The following is a 23,407-nucleotide window of genomic DNA, read 5'->3' on the forward strand; positions in this document are numbered from 1 at the left end:
ACGCCTCAGACGGGGCGTTCGTCGAGGGCAGTACCATTATTAACCACATGAATCGATGACGATTCCGAATATCGGTGGCATTGCGCAGCCACAGATCTTCCCCCCGAGCTGTGACGCTCCAATGAGTCCCCGTTGTCCCGCATGTCTGGGTGCGTCGGTCCCACAAACACGTCTTGACTTGGGCATTTACCACCAGGGTGCAATTAGGCGGTATGAACGATATGTCATATTTTTCCCCATCCCGGCGCATGTAGCACTGTGCACACGTGTACAATTGACAGTCGCTGGTGAGAGTCAGAACAACGCACTGCTGACCGGGTTCACATGTAAAATTGTCCTGCGTCCGTCGCTGGCTACTGGCCTCCCACCGCACCTCATGGCGGGCGACCGGTACCAGCGTCCAGGCCGTGATACCGATGCCCTGGAGTGGCCATCCGATCGCGAACATCGCCAATAGGAGTCGCAATCCCCATGACCACCCCATGTTCAAGGCGGAGGGCCAGCCTGCGGGTGCATAGCAATTACAACATTATTTAGGTCTCACGTAAGTAGCACTGGTTCGCCGGGACGTTTGCCCAGGTCGGGTCCCCGGGGTACATAATGGTGACCAGACTGTCCTTCCCCTGTGCTATGATTTCGGCCGGCCTGGGGGGGCCGGTCGTCTGGCGCACCCATACCTTGGCCCCCTTAGTGTCAGTAGACCCAAATCCCCCCGTCCCACGCTCAGTAACCGTAACGGGAGCTTCCGTCTCTTCCACCGTTGTAAGGTTACATGGCTTAATGACCAATTGCGCTATTCTGTCCCCCTTCTGTATCACGTAAGGTTCAGCGGTGATGTTGACCAGGATCACCCCCAACTCCCCTTGGTAGTCCGCGTCAATTACGCCTGCCATCACATCAATCCCCTTTAGTGACAGTCCCGACCGTGGGAGGATATGCCCATAGGTTCCAGGGGGACAAATCAATCCTAATCCGGTCTTAATCACCGTAGGTTTCTGTTGGATCAAAGTCTGGGCAGTTAGTGCTCGTAGGTCCAGTCCAGCCGAAGCCGGCGTGGCCCTTACGGGAATATCAGCTTCCTCAGCGAATTTCCACATTTTAATAGGCTGAGTCTTTGGGGTATCACATACTCGTATCATCCTATTCAAGGGTGTTACCCCATTTCCTAATGGGCGGTTATTAATTTGTTTCACCACCCGAATTAGTTGCTTCTTCCAACCTGTTAAGTCATTGCAACCTCCTGCTTTTCGTAGTGAGGACTTCAGAAGCCCATTCATTCGTTCTATAAGTCCCGCAGCTTGTGGGTGATAGGGTACATGATAAACCCATTCCACGTGGTTATCGTGACACCACTGCTTTACCGCCCTTCCTGTGAAATGGGAGCCATTGTCACTCTGGACCTGTATGGGCAATCCATAAAATTGTTCAATCAAATCTAAACATCGCAAGGTAGCCTGTTGATTGTTGTGACGACAGGGATGGGCTACCAAAACCCCAGACATAGTGTCCACAGCTGTACATATGTGGTTACATCCTTGTGAGGAGGGTAAGGGACCCACAAAGTCCATTTGCCAGCTCTGTCCCGGACCATCCCCCCGATGGATATGTCCCATCATGTGTTGGGGCACTCCCTGCCGCTGATGTTGACACTGCTCACACTGGTTTACTGCAGTCTTAACATCATCTACCATAAGATCTATTCCTCGGTCTCGAGCCCATTGCAAGGTTCCTTGCACTCCCCAGTGCCCAGCCTTAAGGTGTGCCCATCTAGCTAGGTCCACTGAGGTGCCCCTTTGCACCATCATGGTTCGGACGATACCATCCACATATCGGTTATGTAGAGCTTCCACATCATTTCGAGATGTATGGGCATCTACGTGGGTGATGTATATGACCAGGTATTGAGCTTTCTCCCATATATCTTCCCATAACTGTTTACCCCATACTTCCCTATTCTGGATCATCCACTGATTGGCCTGCCAAGTTGGCATCCATTGTGTCATGCCGTTAACCACTGACCACGAGTCAGAGAACAAACAAACTCCCATGACCCCTGCTTGCATGACTACCATATGCACTGCTTTTAATTCTGCCCACTGACTACTTTTTCCCTCCCCTAATTCTTCTAGGGTAGTGCCTTGTTTTGGGTTAAAGGCGGCAGCTTTCCATCTACGCTGTCCCGCTTTCCATTGGGCTGACCCATCTACGAACCAAGCCGTGGCTTGTTCATCCGGGGTCAGTTCATCATACCGTTTTCCCATCTTAACGGGTGATTCCTTGTATTCAATCACCTCAAACCGTTTTTCCCCTTCCTCAGGGGCCTCCGCCACTTGCTCATGTAGGACTGACACTCCTTTCTGTCCAGTCCGCACTCTCTCCGACACATACCATTTCCATTTAATGATGCTGCTCTCTTGGGCAGTTCCTATTCGGTGGGTAGTGGGGTCACTAAGTACCCACGGAAGAATAGGGATAGCTGTTCTCATGATCACTTCATGTCCAATGGTCAGGGCTTCGGTCTCCACCAAGCCCCAGTAGCATGCTAATAACTGTTTCTCAAAGGGGGTATACCGTTCCCCTGCCGGGGGTAATTTTCGGGACCAAAATCCCAGTGGCTTACGGGTTCTTCCCTGTTTTTGCCATAAGCTCCAATTGGCATAATCCCCCTGTGCTGAGACTTGCAGTTCTACAGGTCCTGACTGTATCTTTCCCAAGGATACAGCTTGCTGTATCGCTTGCTTGGCCATTTCAAATGCAGTTTGATGGACCTCCGTCCATTCGAACGCTGCCTTTTTCCTCGTAACTCGATACAAAGGTTTTAAAATTTGTCCTAAATGGGGAATATGCTGTCTCCAGAATCCGAATAACCCAATAAATTGCTGCACGTCCTTCTGGGTGTGAGGGACGGCAAAGACCTGAATCTTATTTTTAGCTTTCGCAGTGATTTCCCTTTCCCCCTTGTTCCACACGATTCCTAAGAATTTTACCGTTTGTGAGGGACCCTGGATTTTGGCTGGGTTGATCTCCCACCCATATCCTCGCATATGTTGAACCAGTTGGTCCAGCAATTCCTGAACCTGCTTCTGACTTGTCCCCTGTATCATCATATCGTCAATATAGTGCAAGATCATCACTTCGTCAGGCACTTTAAAGGCAGCCAAGTGTTCTGCAACTATCCGGTGGCAGATAGTAGGGCTATGCAGATATCCTTGGGGCAATCGCGTGAACGTGAATTGTCTACCCTCCCAAGTGAATGCGAACTGTTCCTGCCTATCTTCGGGAATAGGAATTGTGAAGAAGGCATTAGCCAAATCAATTACTCCGTACCACACCCCTGGATGATGTTGGATTCGTCCTATAATAGTGACGGCATCCGGGACCGCTGCCGTCAAGGCCGGAGTGTGACGGTTTAGTTGCCGATAATCTACCGTCATCCGCCATGACCCATCGGCTTTATGTACGGGCCATAAGGGGTTATTCCACGCCGTGGTGCATGTCCTAAGCACTCCCGCTTCCAAATAATCCTTAATTGTGGCGGATATTTCTTTATGTCCGCCGGGAATCCTATACTGTCTAAGACTTATTACGCGATCGGCGATCGGGATGGGGAAGGGGTCCATTTTAACCTTTCCCACTAATACCGTCCTACAGCGCAAAGCCATTTTCGTGATTCCAAATTCAAACTTCCCTTGTTGGAGGTGAAGTGTTAAACCGGCCAGAATGTCCATTCCCAGGATCCATTCTCTAACCGGTGTAATGATAATTGAATAAGTTTTAATGGGCATTGTACCAATCTTTAGGGGCAATTGTACTGTTTTTCCTTCAATCAAATTACCTCCCAGCCCAACCAGCGTGACTGGGGTTCCTTTAAACTTATGGGGCGTCCCATAGATTAAGGTGGCCTCCGCCCCTGTGTCCACTAGAGCCATAACGGTTTGGACGGATTTGCGCCAATAGATAGTCAATGATACATGAGGTCGAATGTCGTCTGCTGACCATTGGCTCGTTCGTGGGCAAACCCTTGGGGCTTGGCCCGATTCCTATTGTTCCTCCCATTCATCTTCCCCAGACAGCACTGGGTAAAGACGTTTGCCTCGCCCTTCTTTGTTCTTGCCTTTCTTACTAGGTTTCCGGCCACGCCTATCCACTTTATAACACTCTCGGAGGGGAGGCCGTACCTCCTCCTCCTCCTCGTCCTCCGAGGATTCCCACCGCTGGGAAGTGGAAGTTCTACCCCTTCGAGGCTCATTAACAACCGGACCCCGTGTCTGACATTTTTGTGTTAGTAATTCCACTAGGTCTTCCATAGTGGGTCGGGACTCCGTCTCTACCCGGGACACCTTCAGTCCCTTTCGTCTGCATAAGTCTTTTAATTCCGGTGTAGGTAGGCCATCAATCTCCGATGCTGGGACCTGCGCCCGTATCAAAGCTTGCCACAAAGCACGCCGTGAGGGGCCTTGGTTACTTCCTTGATTAGGGTTTACTTTTCCCCCTGCCCGAGCCTCAGGGCGACGCCCCTCCGTGCCCCCCTGAGAAGCACGGGTTGTGGGTCCCCAATCCCCCAAACCACCCATCTCCCTCATCATACTACGGGCATCTCCTAGGGTTTCTCCCCGTCCACTCAACATTATGGTTAATAACAGTGGTTTATAATGGGGGGGGGCAGTCTTCACTAGGTGGTCTCTAGTCTGTCTACTAACATTTGTGTTATCTACCTCGTCCAGCACTCCCAGCAACAGGGCATCCCGCACACACAAACGGGTTAGCCTCTGAACCCCTTCCTTAATTGTTGTCCAAGTTCCTTCCAAGGGGGGCCAATCGGACGGGAAGGGATACTGTTCGGCCACTGCCCTGGCATACATCCCAAATAAGGTCCCCATACTGCGATCTATTACCATATCCTTGGCTTGTCTGCGGTACCCCAGGTCTATGGCAGCATCCTTTGCTAATCCACCAAACTTGGGAGCATCCTGATAGTCTACCTGCACTTGTTGCCCCCCTTCCTCGAGGAGCCGAATTAGCCATAGCTCTAACGGCTCCCCAGGATTACGTCGGGTTTTCTGGGTGATAAACAGCACCTCATCGGTAGTGAAGTCTTCCGTTAATTCAGAGAATTCTGCAGGAGGCTGAGCCCGCGGTAATTCATGCATAATTGCCTCCCCTTGTTCATTCCGTATAGGGTTTCCTTCCTCATCTAACATTACCTCCCGTTGCACTGGGAGACGTCTCTGAACCTGCTTTCTCCTAACCACTGGTTTAGCTTGGAGTACGGGTGGGTCCTCTTCGTACTGATCATCTGAATCTCCCCAAATGTTCCCATCCCAATGATCGATATCCCACCGATCCCCGTTATTTAACTGGGCTACAAACGCCCGTACTTGTACCGGGTCCGGGGTTCGAGGGACCTTCCTTTTCTCTTTCCGTTTCTTAGCAGACAGATACATAATAGTTCGTCCTGCTAGTTCAGTTAATGCTGTCAATTCAGCTTTTAACTTCATAATTTCCTGCCTCAACATAGAGGCATCTCCCGAACTGAGTCCCTGCTCATGTTTCAGGAGGGCTAATTCTGCTTCAGCTTTTTGGCGCTTGTCTGACTGTTGTCTACAAGCCGCCGCACAGGCCCACATCCTCCGCTGTACCCCAGGCAAGGGGTTCTTCGGCAGGACTGGGATCCTCTCAAGGGTGGACAGCAGCGACCCTGGGGTTCCTACGCCCTCGGCCTCCCAGTTCTCCGGTCGCCCCCCACCATTTCTCAAACAAACTGCCACGCCATGCCACGGTCCATGCCATCCCGGGACGGTCGGGACCTCCACAGTTTGTTCCTCTGGTTTCTTAGCCTTTTTCCAAAACATTGTTCTGTATCAAAATCTTTCCTCAATTGCGATTGATCCTGCCGGCTACGCCAAAATGTTTTTAAAAATTCTCAAGGTCAAGGACCAGGCTCGCAGGAAAGTAGTCTGACACAGAACAAACAGCCAAGAGGCGAGTCTGCTAGAATATAAGTGTTTTATTCCCCGCAGCGTCGCCACAACCAGGTCTCGTACTTACAATGGGTCTGGTTTATACTCACTCTACGTGTTACCGGAACTGGGAGCCGTCAGTTCTCGTAGAGCGGTTGCCAACAACCCACGCTCGGCGGTTAAACGCAACCCCGGAGTAGACTCTACCGAACTGGAGACTTTTCCAGCTGATATACTCTTTTCCAGATATAAACATTCATGTGAACAGCAGAGCAAGGCTAAAAAACACATTCCATTCTGGTTACATACAGATAAGAAGATTCACACGGGAAGGTGTATAATAAGATTCACACGGGACTAAGCGACACCTTCCATTTTCGGTTAGATTCACACATGTATTGGGACACAATTTTAACCCTTTCACCACATTCCACTGCTTGGCCCAATACATGTGTTGCATTATGATTCACACATGTATTGGGACATAATTTTACACCACAGGAGGAAACCCACGCAGACACGGGGAGAACGTGCAAACTCCACACAAAGAGTCGCCTGAGGCGGGAATTGAACCCAGGTCTCTGGCGCTGTTAGGCAACAGTGCTAACCACTGTGCCACCGTGCCGGCCACGGTGGAGGGCAGTTTTTATGACTGGAAGCATAGAGCCTTTGTTGTTTGTGGTATTTATAAATGATTTTGACTTCAATGTAGGAGGGGAAATCAGTAAGTTTGTAGATAACATGAACCACTCACTTCACTTTCAACAACATAGTCTACAAACAAACCAACAGCACACCCATGGGATCTCCGCTATCAGGAATCATAGCAGAAGCGGTAATGCAAAGACTAGAACAAACAACCCTACCAACCACCAAACCCAAAATCTGGGTCCGCTATGTAGATGACACCTTTGTCATCACAAAACAAAACAAGATAGAAGAGACATTTAACATCATCAACAACACCCTCACAGGCATAAAGTTCATCAAGGAGGAAGAAACCGACAACAAACTCGCATTCCTGGACGTCACAGTCGAAAGAAAGGACAACAGAGAACTACAAACCTGCGTACACAGAAAACCAACAAACACTGACCAAATACTGAACTACACCAGCAACCATCCCAACACACACAAACGAAGCTGTATCAGAACACTATCCCAACGAGCCACCACACACTGCAGCACAGACAAACTTCAGAAAACAGAGGAGAACCACCTATACAACATATTCAAGAAGAACGGATACTCAAAAAATACAGTGCGCAGATTCCTCAAGAACAAACCACGACAAGCAGACCAAACACAGCCAGAAACCCTAACCACCTTACCATACATCAAAGAAGTTTCAGAAAAGACAGCCAGACTACTAAGACCCCTCGGAATCCTAGTAGCACACAAACCCACCAACACTCTCAAACAAAAACTAACAAACTTAAAAGACCCAGTACAACCCATGGTCAAAACTAACGTCATCTACAAAATTCCATGCAAGGACTGCCACAAACACCACGTAGGACAAACAGGAAGAAAGTTAGCCACCAGGATACACGAACACCAGCTAGCCACAAAAAAATACGACCCTCTCTCCCTCGTAGCCCTACACACGGATGAAAAAATAACCACCATTTCGACTGGGACAACACATCTATCCTGGGACAGGCCAAGCAAAGACATGCCAGAGAATTCCTAGAGGCCTGGCACTTCAACCACAACGCCATAAATAAACACATAGATCTAGATGCCATCTATCAACCGCTCAGAAAACGAACAGGAAATGACATCACCACAAACCCCAGGAACCCTATCCAGGACAAACATATAAATAGAAAGCAGGAGACAACAGCTTCGCTTTACTTGGAGGTCGCCACTGATGATGTTACCTAGCCAGGTAATGAAACGTCTGGATATCAAACCTACAGCTCAGCGAGCAAAGCTACACCCTAAACCTCAACCTGAGCTACAAACCTTTACAAACCTTGCATAATATGAAAAATGATGAGGTGTTAAATAATGAGGAGGATAGTCTTCAATTACTGAAGGATACAGACAGGCTGATCATATGGACTAATCAGAGGCAAATGGAATTCAATCTGGATAAATGTGAAGTTATGCACTTGGACACAAATAAGGCAAGGGAAAACATGACAAATGGTAGGACATTGGGAAGCACTGAGGATCAGAGATACACTGGTATACATATCCACCAGTTCCCTCAGACAGTGGGACAGATAGATAAAATGGTTCAGGCGCCATATGCGATACTTGCTTTAATTAGGTGACCCAGAGTTTAAGAAGAGGAAGGTTATACTGGAACCACATAAAATGCTGGTTAAGCCACAGTTACACAGTTGTAGAGAGGAGATTGAGGAGAGACATGATTGAGCTATGTAAAATTATGAAAGGTATAGATAGGGTAGACAGGAAGGATCTTTTCCCTTTGTTAGATGGATCAATGACCAGAGGGCATAGATTTAAGGATTCATGTAAAAGGAGATTTAGAAGAGATGCAAGGAAACTTGGGAACCTGAAACTCACTGCTTGTAAGGGTGATAGAGGCAGAAACTCTCATAACATTTTCGTATTTAGATGTGGACTTACGATGCCAAGGTATACAAGGCTATAGGCCAAGTACTTGTCAGGACCAGCACAAACTTGATGGGCCTTTTTCTTTGCTGTAGAACTCTGACTCCATCATTGCAGAGAATCAAAAATATTATAGATTCAAAGGTGAATCATCAAACAACAGGATAATCAAAGACTAACATCAGATAGCACTGGGTAGATGATTGGGATTACAGTTTCATCAGTTTTATTTAAAGAAAAGTTAGGGAGGTGCATCAAATTGAGCCCTGGAAAGCTGCACTTTATTATATAAACTAATAAATCAAAAGAACCAAAATAACTGAACAATTATCTTAAGTGATTAAACATGTAAACAGTTTGAACAGATATGCCCGAGCTGGTGGTGTACAATAACTGCAGCATGTCAGAATTTCTGGATAGCACTATGATCCCAAACAATCAGATCTGCAATGTAAGCTGCGACTTGAGGAACTTTGGTTCAGAGTTTTTGGGCTGGAACCTCAGTTGCAGTTATTGCAATGCATTGGGGAAAGGGGGAGTTCCAGAATGCCTCGTTCACTTATCATCCTTTATTTAAGCAATTCTTTAGAGGTAATCAATGGTCAAGGGTAGGGGACAGCATTGCAAGACTGGGAATAAAAGTTACAGTATTAAAACATTCTTAGTTCTCATCTTAAAATCAACAAGGCATTAGTTACTTATTTGAATGTCAAGGAATACAGGAAGGGAAAACTGATGATAGCACCATGTTAGAGGAGGTTACTCAAGTCGAAGAGTAAAAGAGAATATAATTAGTGGTAGGACACATTCGGGAGAATAGACATTTGTTCTATATGGTGGAAGCCAAGAGATACCAAGGTTATGTTGCCTGTCCAGTACAAAGATTTTGAGACATCATCTGAAGGCTGGTGAAGAACTTGGGAGTGAGAAGAGAAGGATCCAGATAAGACATCTATATAAGAAGCAACAACATACGTAAAACTAAGAATGAGGTTGCACAGAGGAAGCTTAAGAAATGGATTTCTAAATAAATAAGTAGAAACTCAAGAATAATAGTGTAAGTATTACTTCCAGACCATGCGCAAATTAATACGGCATCACACGTAACTCAAAGATTGGTGTGAGAAGAAGTAACTTTGATTCAAGAGGCAATGACACCAATACAGAAGGGAAGAGTGAGCTCTTTTTGCACAGATACCTCTCAAACTGGACTGCAATCAGTATTCTGGTGAATCAAATAATTAAGGCTGAGGACAGGGTTTAAACTAAGAGTGTGACAGAAGGTGTCAGGTAATATTAAATTTAGAAATCTAATGGGAAATGTCAAGGTAACAGAGTCATGTTGCACTTTGGACACTTGGGTGTTCTTACACAATACGTACAGAAATTTAACATGCAGATATAGCAATCATCTTTTTTTTTGTGGCGGGGGGGGGGGGGGGGGGGGGGGGGGGGTGGGGTTTAAGCCATATGAAGAAGGACTAGAAAAATTGGGCCTTTTTGCTCCGGATTTTAGAAAAATGAAAAGTTAACTCATTCAAAAAGGTAGTTCGTTGAAACATACAAGATTCTAAAAGGACTTGACATGGTAGCCACTGAGATGCCTGAGAAATATAGAACATGTGACATCAACTTCAAATGTGTGGTTCATCTTTCAGAATGGAGGTGAGAGGTTAAGAACCGTGAATCTTTAAGAATGTCTACTCCAAAGAGTTTTGGATATGCCAACAAAAAATATACAGCACTCCAGTTGTAATGAAATGATCTAAAGCATTTCACAGGAGCATTATGAAACAAAATACATCACCACGTTGATTAAAGAGATGCAAGATCAGATGACCAAAATCCTAGTCAAAGAGTTTCTTTCTAAATAGAGTCTTAAAGGAGCAAAGTGCTTCAGAGAGGGGGAGAATATTCCAGACCTTTAGGCCAAGCAACCTAAGATGTGGCCACCAATGGTGGCGCAATTATAAATTTGGAATGCACAGCAGGTCATAATAGAGGAGGGAAGATAACTTGGAGATTGGTTTGCTGGAGAATACAGAAACATGAAAGGGTAAGATCACGGCAGAATCTTAAAACAAGGATAAGACTTTAAAAAAGTTTTTTTTGATCGGGATCCAAAGAAGATAATCAAGCATAGAAATAATAGCAGAATTGGACTTTAGAGTTAAGATACAGCTAGCAGAGTTTTGTATAAGTTTATAGAGTGCAGAATGTTGAACAGAGTCAGTAATGTGTTAAAATAATCAAGTTTAGGAGGTAATAAAGATACGAATGAGAGTTTGCAGATGAGATGAGATAATGGAAAGTTAGGGAATATTACAAAGGAACATTCACCTTTGTTCCAATTACAACAATGGGTGAGGCAAGACAAAATATTGCAGAAAGAGGATTTGAATCTTAAATTGAGTTCCTGTCTGTCCTCTCAGGCAAAGAAGCCATGTCACTAATTAGAAAAAAAAAGGGAGCTCTCCCTGGTGCCCTGACATCATTAAGCACAACTTGGTGGCTCAGTGGTTAGCACTGCCAACTCACAGAGCCAGGGACCCAGGTTCAATTCCAGCATTGGCTGACTGTTTGTGTGGAGTTTGTACATTCTCCCCACATCTGCACGGGTTCCCTCTGTGTGCTCTGGTTTCCTCCCACAGTCCAAAAATGTGCTGGTTAGGTGGATTGGACATGCTAAATTTCCCATAATCTCCAAGGATGCGTAGGTAAAGTGGATTAACCATAGAAAATGCAGGGTTGCAGGGACAAGATAGGGGAGTGAATTTGGCCGGGATGCTCTTCGGAGAATCAGTGTGGACATGTTGGGCCGAATGGCCTGTTTGCACACTGTAGGGATTCTATGAATCAAGGCTGAGGTGAACATGTATTTGGTCTTTCAGGGGATCAAGAGAAATAGTAGAGAAGTGGAAGTGATCTGACAGTATAATTTGATAAGGCAGAGGAGGCTTTTAGTGGCTGCACGATCTACTGTTATTTCTCACTTGCTTAAACTTCTTATGTGGATAAAAGTCCTCAAACGTCTGAAAATGTTTGCCTCATTTTTGGCCAAAAATATAACAATATTGATCAGCTAATTTTAGTAAGTAGTAGGTGGAGTGAAGGTGGTTGAGCAGTAAGTATTGTCCAGGACATCAGGGTAACACCCCCTATGCTCTTCTTCAAAATAGTGTCAGGGTCCTTTTATGCTCACCTTCAAGAACAGACAGAGCCTCAAAATGAAAATTCTAGTCTTTATAAATAAATTTCCTCATGACTTCAATCACACATACTGATGAATTCCCTCCAGTCCTACAACACTCCATCTCTACAGCTCCATCTGTATTAGTGCCCTAAATAACCATCCATTCCATTCACCTTTCCTTTTCATGTTTCCCTATTTCTTCAAATCATCACAGGAACCCATATTTTCATTTGTTTAGATACTGCCCTCTTATTTCCTCCTTAACTCCTCCACCTGTCTGGGCTCTTTAAAGTTCCCCATGACCACATCTTTCTTTCAATATTAATTTTTGTCAGATTATGCCTCCATAAAATACTTTGGATTATTTTCTGTGCCAGAAGCCAGGGTTGGAGGATTTGAGCTATAGGGAGAGGGTGAATAGGTTGGGCTCTTTTCCCTGGAGCACCGAAGGCTGAGGGGTGACCTTATAGAGGTTTATAAAATCATGAGGGTATGGATAGGATAAATAGACAAGGTCTTTTCCCTGGGGTCGGGGAGTCCAAAACTAGAGGGCATAGGTTTAGGGTAAGAGGGCAAAGATATAAAAGAGACCTATGGGGCAACCTTTTCACACAGAGGGTGGTATGTGTATGGCTTGAGCTGCCAGAGGAAGTGGAGGCTGGAACAATTGCAACATTTAAAAGGCATCTCGATGGGTATCTGAATGGGAAGGGTTTGGAGGGATATGGGTCAGGTACTGGCAGGTGGGACTAGATTGGGTTGGGATATCTAGTCGGCATGGATGAGTTGGACTGAAAGGTCTATTTCTGTGCTGTACATCTCTATGACTATATGTTATATGAATGCCAAATATGATTGGTCAATCCACCTTGGGCTTCAATTTCTCAGAAGTTAATTTCCCCTATAGAAAACAATTCCTATCTGTATGTGGAAGTTCAACAAGTCAGAAGAATACTCATTACTGGACAAAAATGTTGCCAACCTTAAACATGGGGACAGAAAGCTGGTCAAACGAAGAAGAGTTCTCTTCACTGGTTGGTGTATCAAGGTCTAGAGGCCTGTGCAGCGAAGATTTTGATGTTCTCTTGTTTGTTGGCTGTTTTACTGACCAGTTGGATACCTGCAGTTGTGTAAGGTAATTTAAGTAACAAGACATCACAATCTGTTGACATGACATCTGCTTGTTATCTACAGCTTTTTCACATTCAGCCGTGTATATATGATCGGCTGATTCTTCACCTCCTTCAAGAGCTGATACAAAAGAGGCCTGAGAGGCATGAGCTTGCATAGGATAGTTTTTCAGTTCTTGGCTTTCTCCGCTAACAGAACTATTTAATGGCCCCTCTACACTACGATAAATTGTATTCCTGGCCGAGTCAATTCCTTGGGTACGACGTCTTTTCTTTCTTCCTGGGTAGGTACCTGGACCTTCATCACTACTGACTGGATCAAAGTCCTCAGCTGCTGAAAAGTATGCCTCACTTTCAGCCACAGATATGCTTGAATCAACCGATCGATACTGATGGAAAGTATTAGAATCTGATGATGGAGTAAAGGGAAAGGATCCAAAGCTCCTCCGCTGACGAGGAGAATCCAGAACATTCTCGTCACTGCGTGACACTTCGCTGGTGAATTGTACACCCATTGCTGCAGTCTGCCGCTCACCAAAAATAGCTGCTGATAAACTCTTTGTACTCCCAAGCCGTGTAGAAGAGACAGAAGCTTGTCGCTTCAAAGGAGAGCGAACTAATGTTCTGTCTTGATTATTGGGAGAAACTGGTGTGCTTCCTGAAACATTTGTTGGACCGCTAAAAAGAAAAAGAAAAAGAAAAAGAAAAAGAAAATTTTAAACAAAAATGCTTGTTTTCTTTATTTAGTAATTCGCCAACAACAAAAAATAGGAAAGCAGCATCTCAAAAAGAAAGAGTGTTTCTAGCCAGTATTTTAAATTTTGTATTTTCATTTATGAAGTACAGTGGTTAACACCTTGGTGAGTATCTGGTCAATCCACTAGCATATTGGTATCAGAAGGCTGCCATATCAAGGTTAAGAAACATTTAACCGTATTCATGCCACAATAGAACAGTTATCCAAATACTCAATACATTAAAATTGCTCAGCTTTTAAAAATGCACATCTTTTATAACCAAAATGAACTTACTTTCCAACTGTTTCCTCAGTGTTTGTACTTGAAACAGGAATATGCATCCGTGGAATACTATCATCAGCATTAGAGGATGGACTGTTTCTTTCACTTGCCAACAAAGGGAGTGCAGCAGTAGAACTACTATTTTCTTCAGAAGAGGACGTTGAACTGTGAGATCGTAAAGGCACTTGCAAATTTTGGTACTGGCTCTTTTTCTCTGAATTTGTTCCCAACGATCTCGAGTCCCATTCTTTCCTTTTTGTCCCATTTGTTTTACCTAAATTACCAAAATACAGGTATTATCAACACATAGTTTCCGCCAGCATTAAGCAAAATACTGCAGATGCTGCAAATCAGAAATAAAAACAAAAAAATTGCTAGAAATACTTTGCCAGTCTGCCAGCATTTGAAGAGAAAGAAACAAATTTAACCTTTCAGGTGGATTAACTTTCATCACAGACGAGAGATCACTGACCCAAAATTTCAACTCCTTTTCTGTTTCTCCACAGGAATTACTTGCTGAGTATTTAAGATTTTCTGTACGGGTTTCCTTCATTACCTACCATCAGATATTTCAACTTTATACTTAATGTAAATAAAAGCCTTGTGAAAATTTGTAAAATGCACATATGCAAGTAGTTATATTGCTCAAACTATGGTATCTTGATATTATAATAGAAGGCAAAATAAGAAACTTAAAGACAAACATTCCTGAAATCATAAAACATTATATATAAAAGAAATTACCATCTGCAGTCTTTGAAGTATCTTTAGTGACAATCCATTCATTTGGATGCAGCAGTGACTGCCCGTAGAACATATCAGTTTCTGTCGATGTATTAGAGAAAGCAGAACTGGTGGATGGGGTAATTTCATCCAATTTGAAGAAGTCCATTCCTGATGCCATGCCTGCGTAGAACTTACAACCACTCAGACACCCACACTTATTCTTCACTCGCTTGGTTTTGATCTCATCATCTGACCAGAGAAACCACAGTCTACACAAAAGAAGGTACAATGTCAGCTGTAGACAACAAAACAACAAAAGCTACAATCAAATCATTCAACTTCGTTTATCTCTCTTTTAATTTCTGCCCAAGATTCTGCCTCCTCATAAGGGATTAAGTCATTCAAGCAGTCTATTTCCATAAGTGTTGGAAAGCTTTCAGTACCTCATCAACACGGCCATGTCTTTGCATGAGCATCAGCCGCGAATAGTGAAGTGCAATTTAACAAGGGGAAGGCCTCATCAGATGTTCACAAACATATTTCCAACAGACAGCAAATAGCAGCAGGAATCAAAGCTGATTTTGCAGCACTCTTAAATCCCAAGGAATGGAACACAATTATTACCTTAAACTACAATGTTACAGAACAAGAGCTAAATTCAGTGAACAGAACAAGATTTTAATACTCTTCACTTTTATCACATTCCCAGAAGGAGATTTTGCGCTAACCTTCTGCTAACCATAATCATTTATGAAATACTGAGTAGAGTAGCACATCATGATAAACCAAAAAACCTACTTATCAATGAGGTCAGAATCTTTAATCACGTTTTCATAACAATGTGAAATTAACAAAAGTGTAGAAAAATTAAACAAAAGAGACCACTCAGCACTTTGCATCTCTGCCAGATAAAGAAAGACCTAACCAAGCTATTCACAGTTTCCAGATCTTGCTCTTTTGCTCTGTAGTTTAAGACAATTGAAATGAATGTATTTTTAAATGTGATGAGGGCTTCTCTACCATTCATTCAGGCAGTGAGTTCCAGATCACCACCATCCTGTAGGCAGAGGTATTTCTCCTAAACTCTCCATTAATTCTTCGGCCAAATACACTGAATCCATGCCTCTGGGTTTTTGAACGACGTGCAGCATCACAGATGTCAGTCTTCGGTTTCTTGATTCATTTCACATTTTAGAGGCTAAAGGCACTGGACACTGCAAAGGTCATAGGCCCCGCCAATATCCTGATACCTGTGTTCTAGAACTAGCCAAGATGCTCAACCACAGCTATAACAGTGGAACATTTCCCAGTATGTTCAAACATGGACAAAAAAGTTGAATCTAAAATGGAACTGGAGGTAGTGGGTTGATGTGACTAGCCTTAACATATAGGCAGAATCTGACAAGAGGACATTAAGGACCTCTAGCAAGACTGAATTCAATGAGAATCTCCACTGTTTGGACTCACACCTAGCATAAAAATAGATGTTGTCGTTACTGGATGCCAACTGCCTCAATCTTAGGACAGGCTGTAAATATTGCTCAGGGTAGTGCCCTAGGTCCTACCATCTTCAGCTGCTACACAATGCCTTCACTCCACTACATGGTTAGAAGTGGGGATATATTTGATGATTGCACAATAATCAATACCATTCATCATTTCTTGGATACTGAAGCATCTCTGACTGTTAGCCACACAAACATGAATGTTTGGGACTTGATGTAAAGTAGCAAATATCTTGCCTACTGCTCAAGTGCCAGACAATGACCATTTCCAACAAGGCAAAATTACATTACCCCATCGCTGCATTTCTCACCATCAACATTCCAGAAGTTACCATTGTCCAGAAACTGAATTGATTCAGCAAACAAATACTGTGGATACAGGAGCAGGACACAGGCTGAGAATTCTGTTGCAAGTAACTCAGGCCCTGACTCCATCTGTCTGTCTACTACCTACCAGGTAAAAGACAGGATTGTGATAGAATGCCTCCCAATAGATAAAGTTAAAAATCAACAACACTAAGTCCAACAGATTTATTTGGAAGTACCAGCTTTCGGAGAACCTGTCCTTCATCAGATAGCTATGGAGCAGGATCATAAGACAGTTTTTATAGCAAAAGATCTCAGGGCCACGCAACTGAAATGATATAGTGAAAAAAACAGATTGCTGTTACGTCTTTCATCTTACAGAATGGGTTGCAGGTTTAGGTTCATTAAGTCACATTCTCGAGATAACTTAAGGTTCTATAACAGAAGGTAACATCTCAGCTCAGACAATGTATTAAAGATGTGAGATTAGAGTCTGTTGGAATCCCAAACTTCCCATAGACTTATTTGTGCGTGTGTGCGCGCATGAGAGAGAGAGCGTGAGTGAGAGCGAGTGCATGTGAACGAGAGCGAGCGCACTAGTGCACAAGAGCGAGAGTGAGCGAGTTTAAGCGTGCATGAGCGTGAGTGTGCATGCTTAGTAGATGGAGAGTGTGTTGGAGTATAAGCCTGAGAGAGGGTGTGTGTGTGGGTGAGAGGATGGGGATGTAAGTGTGTATGGGAGAGAGCGGATGAGAGAGGGTCTGCGTGAGTGTGAGTGTATGTAAGAGTGTGTGCTTGCGTGAGAGTGTATAGCGTACTGGGGTCACCTATAGTGTGACACAAAACCAAGAACTTGGTTGAGGCCATCCTCATGGTTACCGAACCTGGTTATCAACCTCTGCTCGGCCACTCTACATTGTTGTGTATCCCGAAGTCCACCTTGGAGAATAAAACCTGAAAATCTGCGGCTGAACATCCGTGACCGCTGAAGTGTTCCCTGACAGGGAGGGAATATCCCTGTCTGGTGATTGTTGTGCGGTGTCCATTCATCCATTGTCACTGCGTCTGCTTGGTCTTACCAATGTACCATGCCTCAGGGCATCCTTGCCTACAGCATATGAAATAGACAACATTGGCTGAGTCACATGAGTACCTGTCGCACACATGGTGGGTGGTGTCTGTACGTGTAATGGTGGCATCCCTGTCAACATTCTGACATATCTTGCAGTTGTTGCCATGACAGGGTTGTACAGTGTTATGGTTTATGTGGTCCTCAAGACTGGGTAGTTTGCTGCAAACAAGGATCTGTTAAGGTTTGGCAGTTGTTTAAAGGCGAGAAGTGGAGGCATAGGAACTGTCTCGGCAAGGTGCTGATCCTCATCGACAATGTGTTGCTGGCTGTGAAGAACATGGTGTTGTTTCTCTGCACTCGGGAAGTACTGGGTAATGAAGGATACCCTATCAGTTGTATCCCGTGTCTATCTCCTGAGGAGGTCATTACGGTTTCTTGCTGTGACACGTCAGAACTGATGATTGATGAGTTGAGCATGGTACACTGTTCTTATGGGGGCGCCCTTCAGGTGTACACCATGTTCCTCCTCATCTGAACAGATACTGTGTATGTGCCGTTCGCAGGGGATGGCTGTTTTAATATGCTTAGGATGGAAGCTACAGAAGTACAGCATCGTAAGGTTATCAGTGGGTTTGCGGTAGAGTGAGGTACTGAGGTGTCTGTCCTTGATGCAGATGCATAAGATTTACATATTAATGACCAAAACCTGCAACACATTCTAAAAGATGAAAGCCTTAACAGCAATCTAGGTTTTTTTCCATAAATTGTTTCAGTTGCATAACACTGCAACTGTCAGTTCTGTGTCTTATGATCCTGCTCCACAGCTACCTGAAGGAGCAGTGCTCCGAAAGCTGGTACTTCCAAATAAACCTGATGTTGTGTGATTTTTAACTTTGTCCACTCCAGTCCAACACTAGCACCTTCAAATCATGGCTCCCACTTGACAGTCATTGCTCAGCACTTGTGGAGCACTAATGCCACCAATCTCTTATCAGTCAAACCTGATTTTGTGCGCACAGGCTGCTTTACTGTCAGATAGTTGAAAATGAAAAGCAACATTTCCATTACCAGTGAAAATCCCTACTTTTAACCAAATGCTGGAGGAAACACCACTGATCTGATAGCTAGAAATAGTTGGGCCCATGACATTGCCTTCAGAAAATCCAGAAGTGATGCCATGTGTTGAAATGATTGGTTTCCAATAATCACAATCTTCTTGCTGTGTATAACTCTATCCATCCAAGAGAACTCCACACTCCCAAACTTTATTACCTAAGACTCCTTGATGTTACGCTTGATCAAAAGGTTGTCTTAACAAGGCCAGTCACTCTCGCCTCACCACTTGAGTTCAGCTCTTTGTCCATCCTTGGATCAAGGCTGCAATGAGGTCAGGAGCTCAGTAGTCCTTGGAGAAATCAAACCAGCTCACACTGTGTAACTTTTGCTTATTTTAACTTTCAGGGTCACTTTGATGATAATTAAGACAAAACATGTGGGGCAGATTTGATCTGTTTTTTTGTGGACAGGGCATTCCTGGGTCAATTTTCCACTTTGTCATATAGATGTCAGTGTTGTAACGTCAATGGATCAGCTAGGCTATGGGCATGGTTAATTCTGGAGTACAATTCTTCATCTCTACAATGCAACATTGTCTCTGCCATGTATACAGCAAAAATCTTGACAATCTCATACAAAATGAACCAAAACAGCTGAACATTGTCAGCTGTGTTGCTGGAGTGGTTTGGAGATAGATAGATAGATAGACTATTCACTCTGTACATCTGGCTGAAGACTACTTGAAATCTTGGACTGAGCTGCCATCAGTCAGGATGCAGATGTTTGCAGACCCTTCTCATCTAATAGTTATTTAATGATTTTGTACCATAGAAGACTGGATGTGGGGAAACTGCAGAAATTTGTTCTGGGATCAGTTGGTTCTGTTTAACATAAGCAGCTTCCAGTGTTGAGCATGCTTGTAGTCTCTGTCGCCAACTCCGATCATGCCTTATCCAATATGCAGGACAGATTCATCAGTGGTGGAGCCATAAAAGGTGGCAATTGGATGGGAGAGGCCCTGAGAGTTTTCGACATTGATTCCAAATGCCATGATACCTCATGCCATGAGTTCCAATATGGGCATATATTGGTGCAAACCTCTTAACAATAAGCAATCTTGCTATAAATGAGCAACAGTTATAATCTGGATTCCAAAAGCTTGCAGACTGTCAATTGCTACAGTCATAATGAAAATCAGATACAAAGCTCCCATATAAAGGCTACTAGTTACCACTAAGCTAGAAAATTATTCTGCATGACTAAATTAGCTTATAACAGTGTTTTTCACAAAGGTCAAACATTACCAAAATTCTTTATGCTGTTGATGTCAATTACTTTACCTGATCATATTTGACATGAGAGATCAAGGTAGGAAGGTAAATTAATACATGCCAATTTTACACACGATAAGATAATATGAAGTGTTATGAGTAAGTTTAGCATATCAAATATTTAAATAAGCTAGGAAGAAAATTTTAGTATACTCCGGCCATCATTGAGATTTATTTCCCTGTCTGGTACATCATTGCTTCTACTTACAAATATAACTACGCAGTACCTTTTAGTTCGGTAATCATGAGTTTCCAAGAATTGTCTTTGTGCTTCATGTTTTACAGGATGATCTGCAGCCAAAGCCACATCTGCTGTGATTAATCCAAAATTTACTGAACCAGCTTCTAGCCAACATGATCGACGGAGTATGGTGGGTTGAATTCCAAGCTTACAATTTTCAAATTGTTCAATATATTGTCTCAGTTGAACATCTTGTACAACAGCACTCACACCCTCTCCAACTGCTTGGTTATGAAGATTACAAGTAGCAATGCGAATGGCCCCTATCTAGAATATGAAATTAGTTGTAAATTAGAAACATCTATGCAAGCACCATATCTTATACAGTACAATAATTATCATGAATAAACATAACAAAAAATATTTATTTTTTAAATCAGCAACCTAGCTGCCAGCAATGCTTTATTTGATATTCAGAACTTTCACATTTATCATGTTTGTCCTCTCCAGCTCCTGTGAGAAAATAAATTCTGTGACAGAAAAGGTAAAAGCCTGGAGCACTTGTAACACAAGTTACAAGAATATAAAACAAATTCTCATTACAGTTATTATTAGTGCAACAGCAGACGTTTGCAGTAATAATCCTGTGTATCTTGATTACAGCTGTGGCAGGCTTTTTAAACTGTAAACAAAAGTTTGTATCAGTGAGAATATTAACCCAATTGAAGACATACAGCTACTAAGAGCTGATTTTAGAAAGTCAACTGCAAGGGGGCAAAAAATCTCCACTGCCAGTCAGGGATGGTAGACAGTGAGAAGAAAAAGGAACAGAATTTCAGGAAATTAATCAATTAATTAATTCTACAAGATGAATTTGAAGTAATATGCAAAAGTCAGAAACAGCAGTACAATATTTTGCTGAAGGAAAATTTGCTGCAACTACTCTTCATAACAATCTATATCTTCGACATACAAAGTACAGGCACATCTCAAACCTGGAACTGACCTGTAAGCTTAAAGTCAACATTGAATTTTATTGTTGGCCTATAGATGTCCAAAACCAAGAAGAATCAAACTAATGTGCCAGAAGAGGGAGGAAGAGTTTTAATTCTCCACAAGATGGGCAAGATTGTGTTGGGGTTAAATTGTTAGAAATAAGAAACCTAACCCAAAATCATCATCAATAGACTAATTTCATGTTTAATTGTGCCAGGTTGTTGGGAGACGGGTCAGCCAAGTAACTCAAACAGGAGGGCTGGCTTGACAATTGCTACATTTAAATGAGGCCCATGCTTCTGATTTTGTGATGAGTTAAAATGAACTTCTTCAGCATTAGCCTATCTAGGCTAGGAACACAGGCTTCCTCTGGATAGAAACTAAGAACCTAAAACAACCACCAGTTCAGCAGAAATATATTTTTCGAGCAATGGTTTGCAATCCAAGAACATCAGGAATTTATAGTTTCTCAAAAATAAATTATTTATCTCGTTCCACTGACATAGACAATTCACATATATATCTGTATTTTTGTTTCAAAAGTCAATTTGAAATACCTACATGTATTTCTCTTTGTTTTCATTTGACATTATTCAACCAATTACCTTAATACTGGCTGCACAACCATGCTCTACAACAAAGAGATCTGCGCCATCAACTGCTATCCGAGTCATAACGTATTTCAGTTCTTCTGATCGTTGACATGGTCCATGCACATTTTTCAGCTAAGTATATTGAAAAGGAAACAGAAATAAACACGTGCTGAGATATCAACAAAGAATGCAAACATACATTTTGAAATTTAGGTTTTAAGACTAAAATGATAATTTTTTTTAAACTTAGTTTTCTTTCTCCATTAAGACCTATCAGCCAATCTGAAACATTATTTCCTGAGGTTAGACAACATGAAAAGTTTATCAGATCTGCCTAAAGTCTTAACTTATTCCATTTTCTGCCCTTTCTCTTCTGTTTGCAATGCAGTTACTCAACGACATACAAATTGTATCATAGCCTTTAGCAGCTTAACCATAAGATGGCAGGTTAGTGTTGTATCAAACACAAAAAACAGAAATTGCTTCAGAAACTCAGCAGATCTGGCAGAATCAGTGAAGAGAAAACAGCATTAACAGTTCTGAAGAAGGGTCACTGGATCCAAAACATTAACTTCCTCTTCATAGATGCTGCCAGACCTGCTGAGCTTTTCCAGCCACTTCTGTTTTTGCTTCTGATTTCAAGTATCTGCAGTTCTTTCGGCTTTATTGACTTTTCAAGTCCAGTCATCTTTTGAACAGTTATGAAAAAGGGTCACTGGACTTGAAACAATAACACTGTTTTTCTCTCCACAGTTGTGACCAGACCTGGTGGGCTTCTCCAGCAATTTCTGTTTTTGCTTCAGATCTTCAGCTTCTGCAGTTCTTTGTTTTATTAAACATTGCATTAGACCAGGGAACTCAAATTCAATTTACATGGTTTGATCCATCATTCTTGCACTTACAGCGTGGGCTGCATTCAAAGTTATTTATGGACATTGGGATAAAACCAGCCTGATTCTCACCTTTTTTTTCACAACCTCTAATTTTGAGATTACACCCTCTGCTCCTTGATTGTCCTACAAGAAAAAACCCTTCCGCATCTACCCTGTCAATTCCCCTAAGAATCTTGTATATTTTAACATGGTCACCTCTCATTCTCTTAAATTCCAATGTATACAGGCACTGTGTTCTCAACCTCTCCTTCAGAAGATAGCTCCTCCATACCCACAGTGAGCCTTGTGAACCTCCTCTGGTCTGCCTCCAATGTCAGTATATCTTTCCTTTAATAAAATTGCCCAAAACTTTTCACAGTATTCCAGCTATGTTCTGACAAATGCCTTAGGGAGGTTTTGCTAAAACTACACACTTTAATACTCAACTCTCTATGAAATAAAGGTCAGCGTTCCATTTATTCCCAATTACCCACTGAATATGGAGCTAGTGTTTTGTGATTCATGGTTGAGGAGTGCCAAATTCTTCTGTTCTATAGTTTTCTGCAATCTTTCTCCTCTTAACAAACATTCAGTTCCTGAATTCTTTCTGCCAATGTGCATAACCTATTATCTCCCCACGGACGGCATAGTGGCTCAGTGATTAGCACTGCTGCCTCACAGCACCAGGGGTCCCAGGTTCGATTCTCGCCTCAGGCGACTGTCTGTGTTGAGTTTGCACATTCTCCCAGTGTCTATGTGGGTTTCCTCTGGGTGCTTTGGTTTCCTCCCACAGTCCAAAGGTGTGCCAGTCAGGTGAATTGGCCATGCTAACTGCCCATAGTGTTAGAGAGAAATGGGCTACTCTTCGGATACTGTAGGGG

The 23,407-nt window shown here is 43.1% G+C and overlaps 1 protein-coding gene across 12 annotated transcripts in view; it reads right to left on the reverse strand.

Annotated features, from left to right (window-relative positions):
- bltp1 (bridge-like lipid transfer protein family member 1) overlaps positions 1–23,407 on the reverse strand; it is a 434,366-nt gene that overhangs the window by 205,336 nt on the left and 205,623 nt on the right. For all 12 annotated transcript variants that reach the window (XM_087980106.1, XM_043674037.2, XM_087980105.1 and 9 more), the window contains 5 exons: positions 21,667–21,786; positions 20,112–20,392; positions 14,633–14,883; positions 13,901–14,162; positions 12,722–13,547 (listed from right to left, as the gene is read on the reverse strand). In XM_087980106.1, the coding sequence (XP_087836232.1) occupies positions 12,722–13,547; positions 13,901–14,162; positions 14,633–14,883; positions 20,112–20,392; positions 21,667–21,786 (1,740 nt within the window). The remainder of the gene's footprint in view (positions 1–12,721; positions 13,548–13,900; positions 14,163–14,632; positions 14,884–20,111; positions 20,393–21,666; positions 21,787–23,407) is intronic.

This window comes from Chiloscyllium plagiosum, unplaced genomic scaffold (genome assembly GCF_037043375.1).
Source record: "Chiloscyllium plagiosum isolate Xiang-an unplaced genomic scaffold, Cpla_swu_hap1 HiC_scaffold_36, whole genome shotgun sequence".
Taxonomy (NCBI): Eukaryota; Metazoa; Chordata; class Chondrichthyes; order Orectolobiformes; family Hemiscylliidae; genus Chiloscyllium; species Chiloscyllium plagiosum.